The following is a 16,289-nucleotide window of genomic DNA, read 5'->3' on the forward strand; positions in this document are numbered from 1 at the left end:
TCTGAAATTTGGTTGGGCAATTAGGCTCTGTTGCCACATATACCATATATCATCATAGCAGGATATTATGACAATGGAGCCCTCTTCTTTCTCAAGGTCTTTGGAATTCTGTAAGTTTGCAGTATTTCTGATCTTGAGGGCATTTCAAAGTACTTCACCTAAAAGCTACAAACTGATTTTGAATGTTTATGTCTTCAAAGAAGGGTAATACAATCATTAAGAAACATACCAAAAAATGCTCAGTACTTCAGTCTGGCAAAACACATTCTTAAAAAGAGTTAACAAAATGAAGATAATCCTTTACTAGGTATGTCTGAGAAATAAAGTTTATTTTCCCAAGTAAAAGCAATAGGAGAATTTTAGAATATTTTGAAATGGTATGAAGCCGTGCCCTCAGAATTTTGGAGATTAGTGACTATTGCTCTGAATTTCATTAAAGTGTAAATTTAACAGAAAAAACCATCTACCTTGTTATAAAGCTGCATTTATACAGACACATAATATTGTTACAACAAAATCCAACCAGAGTCTTGGTATATACATGTATATAGCATTGCCTAATTTATAAAATTTGGCTGACGAGTTGCCAGCTTTACAAGCAATAAATTATTATGATCAAATGAAAACTATAAATCAAAGTAGACTTATAGTAGTAATGCCCATAAAAATTAATGTGCATATATGATATCAAAGGAACAAAATACTGGAAAACAAAGTCTGTTTTAAAAATCTGTATTATAATTACAGCAGGTATGATTAACTTAGTAATAACTGTAACTTTGTATAAACACCAGGAGTCACACTTACCCAGAAACTTCACGAGAAACACACAAACCAGAACTGGGCAAAAAGAACAATAGGTAACTGCACATCAGTTGTTTACAAGGCCTATGACAAGGAGGATGCAGAAAAAGACACTCAAGTTTTATTAGGTGGGGAAGTAGGATTGGTTACATTCTGGAAAATGAAAGAAACATTTTCTTTTATCCTTTCAAGGAAAGGATCAGCAAGAGTCTGATGTTGCCCAGAGAAATGCTTCCATTGCATCAACTGTGACATGGAAAGTGGCTTCTTTGAATTAGGCTTCCCATGGTTTTGTTCAAGCTGGCAGCTTCTAGATATGGGAGGCTTTTCTGAGGAAGTATCTGAAAAAAATGATGCAGTAGACTAATCAGAGAAAACTAAGAAAATTTTAGTCTGAATCAATAAGACAGCTGGTGATAACAAACAAGAGAAAATAAAACAGCACATATAATCATTCTGTTCCTACAAAATCCAAACACATATCCACAGTAAGAGAGGGAAGGCTGCTTCTTGCTCAGTGATTGATGTTATCAAAATTACCACATGCTAGCATAAAGACAAATCCTTTTACACATGGATGGGAAAGGAAATATCTTATTTGCCAACTTCCTTTCCTCTGTCTTCCTAATTCTGTGACATTTGGCCTGCTCTCATTCTTTGAGCAAATCTGAATCTAGATGTATGTTGCAGGAAAATGCATGCTAGCTTCAATTTCTTCCCAGAGGAATCATTCCAGCCAGCTAAGAATAATTTGAGTAGCTGTTTCATTGACTCAGCACACTAGAGCTGTACAGTCTGTACATCCAGATTGTGCCAAGTTGTGCAATATACACAATACTGTATATCACAGTAAGGAGAAGACTATTCCTCTGAGATTAATTCACTTTTAAGAGAGGATCCTAAAGCCCCAAACAGTATCAGGTCATTGCAGTACACATCACACATTGATGGCTTTACGATTCACCTGATGCATGGGATAAATGAAGAAATAATTTTGTATGAAAAAAACTGCATCAGTAGTGTTACTGGTTTAAAACTTGTCATCAAATATTTTCATAGCAGTATTATGTGCTTGTTAGGAAAGACCAGTGATATGAGCAGCATGACTCAGACTATTCATGGTATTTTTAAGTTTCTGAGAGCCTATAAAGATTCATAAACACTAAACTTTCCTTTTGACTGACATATGATGTTTGAAGTAGACTTGAAATTCATTTTTTTACTGGCCAGAAGAAAATTTAGAACAGATACATTTACAGATTCTGCTATCCTAACTTCTAAAGTACATTATGATCAGGTAAAACAACAGGTTTGTAGCTTTGTAATTGATGTGAAGGGCAGCAGAATTGCAAGCAACCCATCTGCATGATCCATGCACAGGAAATATCCTCCTCTCAAGACCCCTGTAGTTTTCTAAAGATCACTCTAGTGTGAATGGACCACAGGAGACGATGGCTGTGAGACCTGTATTACATTGTTTGGCTCCTCTTTAGTTTATCTTTTGAATCATACTTGCTAGAAATGGAGGAGACAAACCATTAGAAGTTCTTGGCTTTTCTGTATAGCAGAATCTGTCCCCAGTAACCTGGAATGTGGCTCCTTGATGCAATAATTTAACAGTTTTCTGGTTTTGGGAAAGGCAAAGAGACCAGCTAGTGGTAGCTGCATTCTGGGGTGATCAAACTGAAGCCCATGACTCAGAACAATTTGACTAGGGAGACAGTGAGCCAGCTTGTCCTCTGCTCTTTAGGAAGTCAAACCTTCCCCTCACTCTATCATTACCACCACTTAAGTCTAATAATGGCCTTCAGGCTTTTCCTTGATCTACTGCCAAAAGGTTTTGTTCACTGGGAACAGGAACTATCCTTGAAAAAGTCACAGAACCCAAGAGGCCAATGTTGTGATTGAATTGATGAAACCAAAGTATGTTCAAAGCATAAAGTAAGAATTCAAGATGTTAAGACAACTGCAAGCTGCTAAATAAAATTGCAAGCACCAGTGTTCATCACTGTAGCAACACAAAATTTCTCTGGATTTCTGCAGTCCAGGAGCCACACATGCCTCACTGCATACCACTGGGAAAATGTGGCCAACATGTAACTCAGAAGGTGCCTTTCCTACACAGATGCTGTAATAGTACCTAAATGGAGGATGGTAAATTTAGAAAATCACTTATGAAGAAACAGAAGGTCTAATTTTTCAATCATTAAAGAAAGATTCAATGATGATTTAATCAGCATATGGAGCAAAAATAAAGGAGATTCTTAAAATCTTATGTCTACAGAAGCCCTGTGCTATCACTAGCCAAGTCTTCCTCATTTTGGGTAGAATGAGATGAGAAAGAAGTACAAGTCTAACTTATTACCTGGAAATGTGCAAACCATCAAGCAAAAAAGTATTGGGTTTGCATTACTTCTTTTCTTGCCCCTGTCTATTGAGAATATACACTCTTGTACCCATTTCTTGAGCTCTTTCTCTTGAGGTTTCTGTGTGCATTTAGGAGACATCAGCATTGGTACCACACTATCACTCCTGTAAATAGTGTGCATGGATTTCATGCCCCAAAAGAGAAACAAACCAAGGCAATAGACACTCTTTCCTTTAAGAAACAAGATGAGCTATAAAAACTAAAATAGATAAGATGCAAACATAACCTATGATCTTTTTTTTTTTTTTAATCCAGTTTTGATCTTAAACCTATATACCTGTACACAGCAAGGTATGAAAACAACTGTGATATGCCAGAAGAACAGGAGACAGGTCCCTACAGAAAGGATAGATGTGAATATTTGCTACTTGCATGATAAATGAAGTGGTTGTTACTGCAAGGAATTAATCTTCTCCTTTCATGAAGGACTCCTATGGATTAGATAAGTCAGCCAGTGGGTGGAAGATTCCATAATGAACCTCATTATTTCAATCCTCTTTTACAGAGAATCAAAGTTTTCTCCAGAGACAGACTATATATAAAGAATGGATTCCACAGCAGTGGCCAGAGATAATGAAAAACAAACTCACTTTGATGGTCAACCTTTCCCATACAGTCACACTCAAGCAAGTCATGAGTAACACAGCTGGAATCTTCATGTAGAGTAAAGAGATTTTTAAGCTCCTCAATAGAAAAATGTGTGTGCTCAGATGTCTTGGAAAGGTCTACAACTGCCCCAGAAAGGTCTTGTTTGCTGATCTGTCTTTGATAAATTTTTTCTTCTATTGAACCTGTATTGAAAAGAAAAACAGATAAATTGGGATAATTTTTGACCAGTATTTACAAAGAAGTCAAATCCATTTCTTGATAACAATATACATAGGAAATGCTAAATCACTATTTTCAGTTATTTAAGAAAAAGCAAAGCAAAGGCAAGTGAATCAATGTGATGTCTTCATCTTAACTGAACTCAGAACAAATATATATTTTTAAAGACCAAATTATTTCCAAAACCATTCCCTCTCTTTCTTTTATGGACAAAATGTCAACACCTGTCTCACTCTGGGTAAGCAGAGCACCATCTCTGACCTGTGGTTAGCAGCCTGTAGATATGGACAGCATGTTTCTGACCATCCCTCCACACTCTAGCCATTGCCTGAGGAAAGCAAGAAGATGAAAAGCATTAACAGCCTGTTATACAAGGATACTTCACTAAAGCTTGTAGCCTTCACTGACCAAATTACCAGTTCTGCCCACTTCTTCAAAGAGATGTTGTCTGGATAATGCATTCCCCAAAGACTCTCTGTGATTGTTTCTATAAGTTTTCTGGTATTAATTGTAAACAGTTTTGAAACTATAATTTACTTTTTGCCATTTATGCTTCTCTTCCTTTCTGTACACTAAAGTAGGAAAGTAGGTGTTTCAATTATTTCCTGAAAGAAATTCCCTCTTCATATTTGTTTTCCAAGCATTAACAACTATTTAATATTTCAGGAACACTGATAATTCTCCCCCATCTCCAAAATTGCTTTTTTTCCACAATATGTCTTTATAAGTTACTTTTACATTTCTATTGAAATTCTAAAAATGATTGTTTGCACCTCTTTTATTTCTTAAACAAACAAAATGGGAAACTGAGTGCTGCTATATGATCTTTTTTTTTTGGAAATGCATAGGTTACACCTACATCCTCAGTACAAACACACACAACAGGCTTGCAGTCTCTGGCAACCTGTAGCAATTTTGTCTGATTTACCAGACTTTTCCAAGCAACAAGGCAAGTGACCACATGAGGGTACTAATTCACCCTGGGAAGAGGAGCAAGGGCTTGTTTCAGGTATTAAGGACACAGCATTACTTTACAATAAAAAGGTTCTTACTGAGTTCATAAAAAGATTTTTTTAATTGTTATTTTTAAGGACTATTTTAACTGAAGACTCTTATGCCAACTAAATAATCCCTTGAGGCCAACAGTGCCTTTACAAGAATAGCACAGCATTGGCTTTCTTTTCTTTCTTTTGGCATCACTGCCATGTGATTTTCTCAATCTTGCAATTCTGATCAGAGTCTCTCCCTTTTTCTCAGGGACTGCAAATCAACAGCAACATTTGCTACGGAATCTCATCCCATTTTCTTATTTTCTTTTTTTTTTTTTTTTTTTTTTGGAACACAGCAGCTCTGCAGATAAAAAGACATCAAGAGACAAAGAGGATACATGACTCACTCCTCCAAAGAAACTAGAATTTAATCTTTCTATTTTTTACTGCAAGAGGGCTTCTACTGATCTCAATATATATAATATGACAGAGAAATATTTCTTCTTTTCTTCTCAGGAAGAGTTTCCCCTCATTGTTGTACTTGTCCAGACACAATGTGATAATTGGTAGCAGTAAGACATGTAAAGTCAGGCAATTCAAAATCAGTCAAGAATTCATTTGATTCCCATCCCAGCCCACATGTACACAGTTGTTACCAGACCTGAATATCTGTAGCTGGGTTCCAGTCAATATCATACAGGATCAAATGAGATGCTCCAACCAGATTCAGTCCCACTCCACCAGCCTTTGAACTCAGCAAAAAGATGAAAGCTGGGCTGAATTTGCTATTGAAAGTATCCACAATGTGTTGTCTCTGGGAGACAGGAGTATGGCCATCAAGTCTAGCATAGGAGTATCCATAATGTTTGCATACATCTTGTAATATATTTAATGTCTGAGTGTAATTTGATACCAACACGACTCTGTCAAACAGTAAAACAAAGTCATCAACCTAGTCCTTGGTAAAATTAAAGTCCAATAACAAATCACTGAAGACATCTAAGAAAATAAAATTAAGGTGAAATATAACACATCAACTTTGGGTTACTTTTACTTTCCACAATATAAAACATTTCCAATTAATTAGAAGCACATACCAGATCTGGATGCTTTATACTTCCTTTCAAGCAATCAAGTGTTAAATAATTAATGACTCCTTTTGCAACAGAATTTGCATAAGAACCAGTCACAAAGATAGATTTTTTTTTTTTAAATCTGTTCATACAAAATAACTGTTGTTAAGACAGCATTTGCAGAGGATGTTGCAGGAGCTAATAAATAATACATATATATAAAAGTCTACTTACTGAAAAAACTACTATGAAATTCTACAGAAAACCTCAGCAAATTCTAACAAAAATCATAATGAAAGTCAAGTAGGACAGCAGAGATACTTTCCTACATTTTATGGCTGAAAAGAACAGGTATGAAGATTAGTGAAAGATAGACACTGAATTTTTTTAGAAAGCAAAATCAGTCTGATCCCTTACAGTAATCGTCCAAGCTATGTTGGTATATTTTCTCTGCAATTTTGTCTAATTAGGTTTGAAAGGTTTGAAAATCTAGCATTCCTATATCCTCCCAAATATTGAAGGTGATTCTACTAAGTAGACAAATATCTTTTGAATTTAAGCCACAAGTAAAAGAACAGGACATTTTCTGCCAGATCTCATTTGCAGGTCTTTGAAATGAAGTATATTTCATTTTTTAAAAAAGTAATGATACATTTCATTATTTTTTTAAATGATTTTGATTAAAACAAGTCTTGAAGAACTAGACAAATAATTTCAGGGGGAAATGAAAATATTAATATTTTAGAAGTGTTTTAGAATACTTTTAATATTACACTTTACAGCTGAACTACATCCATGACCTGTTTGTAAAGACTTTGCAAGACTTTTTTTTTTTGTCAATCAACACAACATTCACAGCTTTGTCTGCACTCAAAAATAGAATATAAACTTCAGATTAGGACTGGAATTGAGTTTGTATATTTCAAAAACTATTCAGTACCAATGAAAGCAGAGAAACCAAATCAAAATAAACATGAGCTGCACTGAAATAATACAACAAAACTTAAAGGCATAAAGTAATGCCTCAACTCAGCAGCCCCTAAAGTACTGCTACAAAGAGATAAAGGTTTTACTGACACTCCTGGTTCGCTGACCTACACAAACTAAGGCCAGTACATTTAGATATTCAGCTGTTACTGGTTTCAATGGGTGCTAAGTATATAAACTCCAGCCACAGGCTCAATTTTCTGATTTGTGAAAAGAAAGTATCTTCAGATTCCATTAGATCAGTGTCAAGAGATTTGCTGTTACTTCCCACTACTGAATTACAGTGTGTCCTATTCAAACATCACTTGAAATAGAAGTTAAAAGTTAAATACATTTGGAACAGTTGGGCTTTAAGGCACAAGTCCATAAAAAATTATCCTGGGACACCAGGTCGTGTGAGATTCCCACAAACCAGCAATTGCACAAAAATTAATCATGTGCATCCTATTACCACATGATAACCAGAAGTTTTCCTACAAGTCAGTGGCACCTACCACAGGGGAAATAAGTGGTTGCTTGGCAAGTTCATCTGTTGAGAATGGTCACCCTGAACTTTAGAAAAGGCAGCAAGCAGTGAGCAGTTAAGCATGATTAAAGAGGAAATAACTTATAATCTAATAATGAAAATACTTCAGTGCAATTTCATAGATTAACACATCTTCTCATGAAGATACAAAGAATTGGAAAGCCTCTGCAAGTACAGGATGCAGCTCAAGGGCTGTAGCAAACAATCTTACTTGCTTTACAGTGTAAAAAAAACCAAGTATCATTACCTGGAAAAAATATGAAGAGCTTCTTTAAAAATTATGTCAGCTGCAAGTTCTAATTTCACAATTTCACAAGAAAGCCAGGAGTACAATGTTTAAATTAATTTGGCACCCCTGCAAACAGCTGCAATAGCTTTATTTTGAATGTTATACTCCCATGCATTTGAAAAGCAAATCAATATCCAGAAGGTCGCTCCCATTACCTCCCTTCTACCTTTCTTTCACACTTGCCTTTCAGAAGAGTTGAGCGCATGGATTGCTGCCAACAACTTCACCAGCACCTGCAATTTTCCTGAATCAGTTTCACAGAAAGTGTCTGAAGTATAATCTTGTGGGAAGACATCTATTACACCTTCATAGAGGCTGGACTCATCATATTCCTCAGACATAGGATCACAGCTTTTTTCCTGTTGAAAATTAAAGGATTAAAATTCCATATCCCCTCTAACATATTTTTTTTTAAGATTGCTATATTTTTATCACAAAGACAAAAGGAGGCATAAAAAGCTGCCATAAAGCAATGTATTATGTGAGCATGAAAACCTTCCAATACAAGATTGAAAGCAAAGTTTTAAAATAATTATAGTTTATTTTAGTTTACATTTTCTAATCTAAGACATTGTTTGAAGCTAAGTAGAAAGTTGAAATACTTAAACTGAAATACTTAAAACTGAAAAATGTGTACAACTTCTCTACTTAAACAATCACACAAATGTATTTTAACAGTAAAGACATATCTAAACCTTGGGAGTGAGGAGGAAATCAATATATTGTGTACTCTTTCTAAATCACATAATATCTTATTATGAAATTTCCCAATCATTCGCTCTGTTTAGGAAAATACTGTCATTAAGATTCAGTTATACTACTAGAAATGAAGAAAAGCTGGCAAGCAAAACCAATAAAATAATAGAAACACAGGTAATGTTTTGCTGTACTTGGAAAATCAATGTTTCACAGGGAGGAAAAAGCCAGACCACTCAAATGCCAAAACCACAATGGCAATAAATGATTTGCACATACAGTCCTCTCCATTCCTATATTTAATAAAGGCTTGTGGTTTTGCATATGAAAGGTTTCTAATGCTTATATTATGAAGTAAAGGCAATGAACTTTACTTGGCAGCGTTGAAAGGGATACTGCACTGTGCATATTCCACCAAAGTCATAGAGCACATCTTTTAAAAAGATTTCTATTCCCACCCACCTTACTTGGGCTTCTGCTAGTGGCCATAGAAGTTACTATTACCAAGTTCTTATTATCATACTATTTTCCTATAGGAATAAAAACATTTTTTTATATACAATCCCAGGAAAAGTGGTAATGGAGACATCTAGTACCACTGACATTTTGAGCCTGCAGCTCCCAGTGTCATTAAACTTGAAAAAGTGAAAATATCATGTGGACAGGGAGGTTGCAGAGAAACCAGCAGGCATACTAGTAATACTAGTAATCTAGACTAGTAATTCCTAGTTAACAGTGCTCTTTGTAAAATTCACATTTATATATATTTTTACAAATATTCAGAGACAAGGTCAAGATGGAAAATACATTAAAAAAGAGAAGACAGCATAAGGCAATAGGAAACTGGTGAGATACTCTTCCTGAGCACATTCAGATTTCCTAACACTTGTGCTTTTGAAAGCAGACTTCCTAGAGCAAGCTGTATGTAAGAGTATGGAAATGACCTTAAGCAACATGCACACTGATAACCCAGTTTTAATGCCCTGTGTCTGCTGAAATGACTAATTGCAAGCACACTACCCCGTGCAAATAGATACCTAAATAGATAAATAGATAAAGCTACAACCTTTATAGCTTTAAACAGAAGACATGGATGATTGCAAAGCTTTTTCAGAGCTCCTATACATATTAGGTGGGGACTATTTTCCAGCCTGCCTTGCAGACACGATGTAATAACACGAGAACTAAGCAGTTTTCGATACAGTTCAAGTTGCAGCGCTGTTGGTCGGCAGAAGATTATGCTCTCCTTTTTGGGGGGCAGAAATTTGTTTATAACTTCCTGTGTTCTTCTTAGAATAAAGAGTCCAGTGAGGCGTGTGAGTTCTGCTGCTCTTTTTTCTCCTAATTCCTTTTCCTCCTAAAAGAATAAAGCACAAAATTAATTATAATCTTGCATTTCATCAGAACAATGTTCTGCATGATTTTAATTAGGTATTTAAAAACCCTTTTAAAAGTATGATACCACTTTCTGACATGGGACTGTAATGACCAATTCTTCTCCAATTAGTACCACTGCATTAGTTCTATGTCTGGTTTCTAAAGTCTTAAACAAAGGAAAATAATATCCCAGATGACATCCAGGGCTTGAATTATATTCTAGAATTTCTCGAGATGCAGTGAAAGCACACAGACGTTGCAGTGCTGTGGAGAATCTAAGAATGGATAAAGTACTGTCACATGGCAATGCATATGGCTTATTGGGGAATGAAGGTGTTGGAAGCATTAGTAGCCCCAAGTTTCACTTTGCTCCATAGAATGCAAATTTCATTTTACTATGAATTTTCTTCTATAACTGTATTTTTTAACCAAATACCTCTGTTGCTGAAGGTTCTCTAGATCTGACAATTGGTTCCTCATATATCTTTCTATAAGTGGATAAAGAACCAAGTATTCCTGGATTCACAAACTCTATTAATGCATAAAATTCTTGCAAGTCATTTTGGATCGGAGTACCTTGAGTGAGAAAAAAAATAATTCTGCAATTGGTTATTTTTTCTTTAAACTGATGGAAGTACATCGAATGTAGGGGTCAATATTGACAATATATCTTGAAAACAGATGTTTTATTTCAATGTGAATTACTCAGAGTCCTGAAATGATCTAAAACTTTACCATGAATAACAAGATACTGTACTCCTAACTAAACAGACTGCAGATGTAATTGTTCAGACAAAGGAATTTAGAAAGTCTAATTCTAAATAAATTTTATTAAATAACTACAAAGGAAAACATTGAGTGTATGCAGAGTCCTGATTCCCTTACAGAAGATCTAAGGCTCTTTGCTTGCCCCTGAAGACTGACATATTTTGCCTTTATGTAAGAAAAAATGGAAATAACCTGTTTTTACAACACCTGAGATTTCTTCATTTAATACCCATTGCCAAAATTCCAACTGATCTCAAGCTTTTCTTTTACCCCAACCTAGCACTATCAACATAAAAAAAAATACTAATAGTAACTATAGATACTAACCAGTAAGGATAATTCTCCTCTCACAAGACAGACTAGTAAGGGCTGTAGTTGTCTTAATAGTGCTATTTTTCAGCCGATGTCCTTCATCACAGATGAGGAGGTTAAATTCTGCAGCCTGAATTTGATCCAAAGATCGCAACAGCATCTCGTAACTGATTATCATAACAGAATAAAGTGGAGAACCAATGAATTCTTCTACTCTGTGGTCCTGCAGGCATAAAGGAAAATACATCATACAACTATTTCATTGGAGATCACTTCCTTAAAAATCATCACATTCCTTAAAAATCCAGTGACTACAGAAATTTCTTCTCACATGACACAAGATATTTACTATCTCCTTCATGACTTCGGATTATTGATTCTTTCCTAAGTTGTGAAAGAGATCTGATACAGCAATTTCGAATTTTACCACCTCATTAAAAGAAAATTTATTATTCTTTTAAGCCTTCAAATCCTCTGAGACACATTACCATGAAGGTGAAAAGCACAGAGCTCCTGTAATAGCTTTCCACTGCAGGCATTTGGGTAAGCGTCAAATGAATAATTGAAACCAAGATAATGAAGGGCCACAGGTAGTTCCTTGTACATTCACTTTGGATCTCAGCCTGGTAATGTCCAGTAGGAAGTTACGACAATCTACCAGAATTCCCTTTGGAGATTTTAATTTTATTTTATATTATTGAATATTATATCATTCTGGTATTATTTAACCTATTGAATTGGTTCTAGGTCTCCGGTTGCAGAAGAGCAAAGTTCAGCTTGATTGGAGCTCTGGTGGGAGGGATTTTGCAGGGAGCTTTCATGGAGGCCCAAGGAACTCCCAGGTGCTGGGAGCATGAAAATAGTTCATCCCCTTTAAAGATAAGGGAAACAGGTGGAGCAAGACACCTTTGGCTTAACTGAGAACTTCTAAGTCAAAATCAAAAGCAAAGTGCACCAGCAATGGAAATGTGGATAAATACCTGTTGAGATCTACAAGGGCATTGCCACGGCCTGCAGAGATGCAGACAGAAAAGCAGAAGCTTAGCTAGAAATTAATTTAGCCAGAGATGTTAAAAACTGCAAGAAACAGTTCTCCAGGTATGTAAAAAAGAAGCAGAAACAGAAAGAAAATATTGGCCCACCAATAAACAGGAGAGGTGAATTAGTCACAGCACCTTCTTTACCTCTGTCTTCACCAGCACTGCTGGGTCCCCAGCCCTGGGAACAAAAATCCAGGCTAGTTACAGACCCACCAGGGTCAGTGAAGGAAGGGTGGGGCTGAGCTCTTACAGGAGCTCGACCCCTATGGATTAATGGGCCCTGGCATTGCCCAGGGGTATTAAGAGAGCTGACTGACATCATTGCAGGGCCACTCTGCATTACTTCTGGAGAAGTCAAAGGAGAGCAGGGGATGTCCCAGAGGACTGGAAGGATAATACCCCCATCTACAAGTAGGGTTTAAAGGAGGAACGTCTAAGTTATGGAATGAATCTTCATGGGAGCTATCACACATCAGATGAAGCAAGGGATTGGGAAAAGCCAACACAAACTCACCAAGGACAAACTGAGCTTGACAAACCTGGTCACCCTCTGTGACAAAGTAAGCTGCCTTGTTGGTATGGGGTGGGTGGACAGTGCCTCCTGGATTTCTCCAAGGCTTTCAGTATGGTTTCCCACACAGATGGGCTGTGGTATGGATGAGTGCTCCATGTGGTGGTGGGAACTGGCTGAGAGGCAGCACCCAGAGGTAAATGTAAGCTGGTCAATGTCTCCTCCTCAAATGGGCAGCGTGGCACAAGTGGGGTCCCCTGGGATTGCTGTCAGGCCCAGCTCTGTTTAATATCCTCAGAAAGTGATCGGGAAGAGGGGATGAAGTTTCCCAGTGATACCAAACTGAGTGGGAAAGTGGCCACTTTGAAGAGAGAGCCACCCTGCAGGAAGATTTGGATAGGCTGAAGAGTGGCTAACAAGAATCTGATGAAGTCCAGCAAGGGCAACCGTCAGGTCTTGCACCTGGGAAAACATAACCCAGGTGTGCAGCACGGGCTGGCATCTACCCAGCTGGGGAGCATCTCTGTGGAAAGGGATCTGGGATCCAGGTGGACAATCAGATCAGCATGAGCAAACAGAGCTGCGCTGGCACAGAAAGGCCAACAGGGCGCTGGGCTGCAGCCACAAGGTCATCACCAGCAGAGATCCAGAAGTCATTGTCCCACCCTGCTCAGTGCTCATCAGGCCACACTGGAATACTGTGCTCAGTTTTGGTCCCTGCTGTGCAGAAAAGATGTGGACAGGCTGGAGAGGGTACAGAGAAGAGCCACAGACTGGAAAGCCTGTCAGAGGGGAAAAGGCTGAGAGAACTGGATTTGTTCAGCCTTGAGAAAAGAGGGCTTAGGGGAGATCTTATTACCATGTTCCACTATTTAAAGTGAAGGTGGAGGCTCCCTTTTTACAAGAAGTCACATGGAAAAGACAAGGGATGATATTACTCCTGAGGAAGTTCCAATTGCACATGAGGAAAATGTTTCACAATGAGAATCACCAGCCATTGGAATAATCTCTCCAGGGGAGTGGTGGAGATTTGTCTGGACAGGATGCTGGGCCATCTTGTCCAGACAGTGTTTTTACCAAGAAAGGTTGGACTGAATGATCCTTGAGGTCCCTTTCAACAGGATATTTCATGATTATTCTATGATTAACTTTATTACTAGCCCTTAACATTGACGGGCTGGCCAACAGGTAAGGTCACCCTGAGATTCAGAAAACAGAGTCCATAACCAGCCCCAGAAAACATGTCTGTCTCCTAATAGATTTCTAATCCCTGTATTACTGATCAGAAAATGACTGCAACCATCTCCTCTCTTATATACCCCTCAAGCCATTTTCATTCAAAAGACACCAAGAATTTTCCTGTCTATTGAAGGAAATGCACACACTAAATACTCACTGTAATGGGACAGAGAGCTTCCTCCAAAAAAGAAACAGCTATATTTCTGTGCAGACTTGTAAATGTACTAGGGTTGTCTACCTGTCTTGCAATTATGCATAAAACTGGAAAAATCTCCTGTGGGCATGTCCCTTACCTTTCCACTTGGCTCCAGATGCCAACTTCCTGAATGTTTCTCCCTATGTCCTAACAGTGTTCACTAACTAAGCAGGCTATGGGTGCAGCTGACAAGCTGCAACCTCTTTATTTGTGAAAGCAAATCAGTCTAGAGCCTTAGAAGGTATTTTTATTTCCAAACAAGATCAGTTACCAAACCCAGACAACTAAGTCTGGAGCCAGATGGTGTAATACATTGTAAAAGCAGCACAACTTAATTATCACAACCTTTAGAGCCTCCTAGCAGGTGATTCAGATGAATCCATGGGATGAATCCAGCACATTAATCTCACAAAGTACCATGCAGCAGCTGAGTCCCCCACATGCTGCTCACAATGAGGCCCAGCACATCAGAGGAAGCAAGGAGTAGTAAGGACCAGGTAACAAGGACGTGCACGCATTTTTCCAGGTGTTTGGGACTGGTCTTGAGCTTTTCTGTTGTTTCCAGGACTGTAGTTAACTGCCTGTTTTCTTGTTGTATTTTTACTGCCATTTTCAAAACAGGAGCAGAAAATCTCCCAACACAGGAACAGAGACACAGAGGAGCCCTGTAGGGAAGACCCAACATTGTCCCAGCCCAGTATACAGGCTCCACATTGCAGCCTTGAAGACAGAGGCAATGCCTCTCTGAACTTCTCCTGGCATGGTCAAGCAACAGAAGATGCCCAGGGTCCAGAAACCATTTTCTTTTTTGTACACTTTCAAGCTGTGAGCTGAGATGGGGAAAGTGCTGAGGCACTGGGTAACAGCCACTAACATCCCTCTCCTGGAAAAATATCAAGTATGCAGGAGAGTTTGAACTCCTTAAAAAAAAAAAATGCAGGAGAATCCCTTACAAACCTCCTGCAGTCAAATATAATGTATTTCCTACTGTATGTAACAACAGCAGTGGTTGAAAGATGAAAAATTAAAATAAATTTACAAGCTAATTTCAAGTAATTAATTCATACTCTTAACTGGCTGCAAGATATGTCTCTATTATAGCCTCCATTATAACAATTATCCAAAGTGACTTGACAGATTTAAGTGAGTTGCCTGGAGCCACATATGGAGCAATTATCAATCAGTATTAGAGGTCCATAATGTCCCAGACTTCCTCTTTGAACAGGCCTTTCTTTGCACTAGTTCAAATCCAATGTAGCTAGTAAAGTGTAAATTCAAAAATGCTGAATCATAAAGCATCAAAACCAAATCAAAACAGCTCCAGTAGGAAGTGATACTCTGCAGACAGATAAAGGAATTATTCTCTCAAACACATTGCAAATGCTTAAAATAGGAATCAACAAGACCTAAAAGCAACCTTTGTGGAGATGCCTTCATTTTAAAAGCAATGTTCTCTACATGGCATTTGCATACTAACATAATTAAACTGTAATCACATTTTAAAAGCAGATAATATCCTGGTGTTTTAAAAAGTCTGTTTACTGAAGGGTTAGGATCAGTTTGTGGTGTTTCAGTGTGAAAGTGAGGAAAACATTTTAAAAAGTCTAGCAGTTCTTTGAATGCATTCTTATCGACAAGAACAGAAGAAAATGCTGCAGACAAGCTCTTTCTTTTAAGTTATACTGGAGAAATAACAGTATGGTAATTGCTGTTTTTCCAGAGAAAATAGACAGTAAATTATTGTGAAATACCTCATTATACTCCAGGCAAGTCATACTGTGTCTTCCTTTTGCATGACAGTGTATTCTGTGGTATTTGGGAACACAGCTGTAAAAGCTGCTGAGTGTCCCCAATCAAATAGGTCCAATAAGATGAGTAACAGTTTTAAAGTTATTTTCATTTAAAGAAAGTGAAAGCTACTGTCATTTTGGGGCATAGTAACTACCATCAAATTCAGGCTTTCTCCTCCCAACATTATTCATAAAAACTGCAAGAAAACGTTTAATTATCTCTAACTAGCCTTTTAGGTTAAAATGTTGCCATATTATATTTTGCCTTGTATCCATTTCTTTTAGGAAATTTCCTATCTCCAATCCCAACATATATAATATTACAGTTCCTGACAAGTCAGTTTGCTTCATTTCCACAACCTGAAACAAGTTACTAAGAAAAGCAAATGGTGCACAATGCACCTATTATACATGCCTTGTCTTCAGTGGAAGATCA

General features: G+C 37.4%; 1 protein-coding gene across 1 annotated transcript in view; it reads right to left on the minus strand.

Moving 5' to 3' along the window:
- Nucleotides 1–312: 312 nt before the first annotated feature.
- The window catches only part of RAD54B (RAD54 homolog B), a 63,622-nt gene continuing 47,645 nt past the window's right edge, over nt 313–16,289 (minus strand). Inside the window, exons 8-15 of the mRNA XM_059863790.1 lie at nt 11,093–11,300; nt 10,434–10,573; nt 9,687–9,977; nt 8,108–8,283; nt 5,711–5,972; nt 4,322–4,388; nt 3,823–4,023; nt 313–1,145 (exon numbers count right to left, since the gene is read on the minus strand). Of these exons, the coding sequence (XP_059719773.1) occupies nt 919–1,145; nt 3,823–4,023; nt 4,322–4,388; nt 5,711–5,972; nt 8,108–8,283; nt 9,687–9,977; nt 10,434–10,573; nt 11,093–11,300 (1,572 nt within the window). The 3' untranslated portion in view covers nt 313–918. The remainder of the gene's footprint in view (nt 1,146–3,822; nt 4,024–4,321; nt 4,389–5,710; nt 5,973–8,107; nt 8,284–9,686; nt 9,978–10,433; nt 10,574–11,092; nt 11,301–16,289) is intronic.

This window comes from Haemorhous mexicanus, chromosome 1 (assembly GCF_027477595.1).
Source record: "Haemorhous mexicanus isolate bHaeMex1 chromosome 1, bHaeMex1.pri, whole genome shotgun sequence".
NCBI classification, from domain to species: domain Eukaryota; kingdom Metazoa; phylum Chordata; class Aves; order Passeriformes; family Fringillidae; genus Haemorhous; species Haemorhous mexicanus.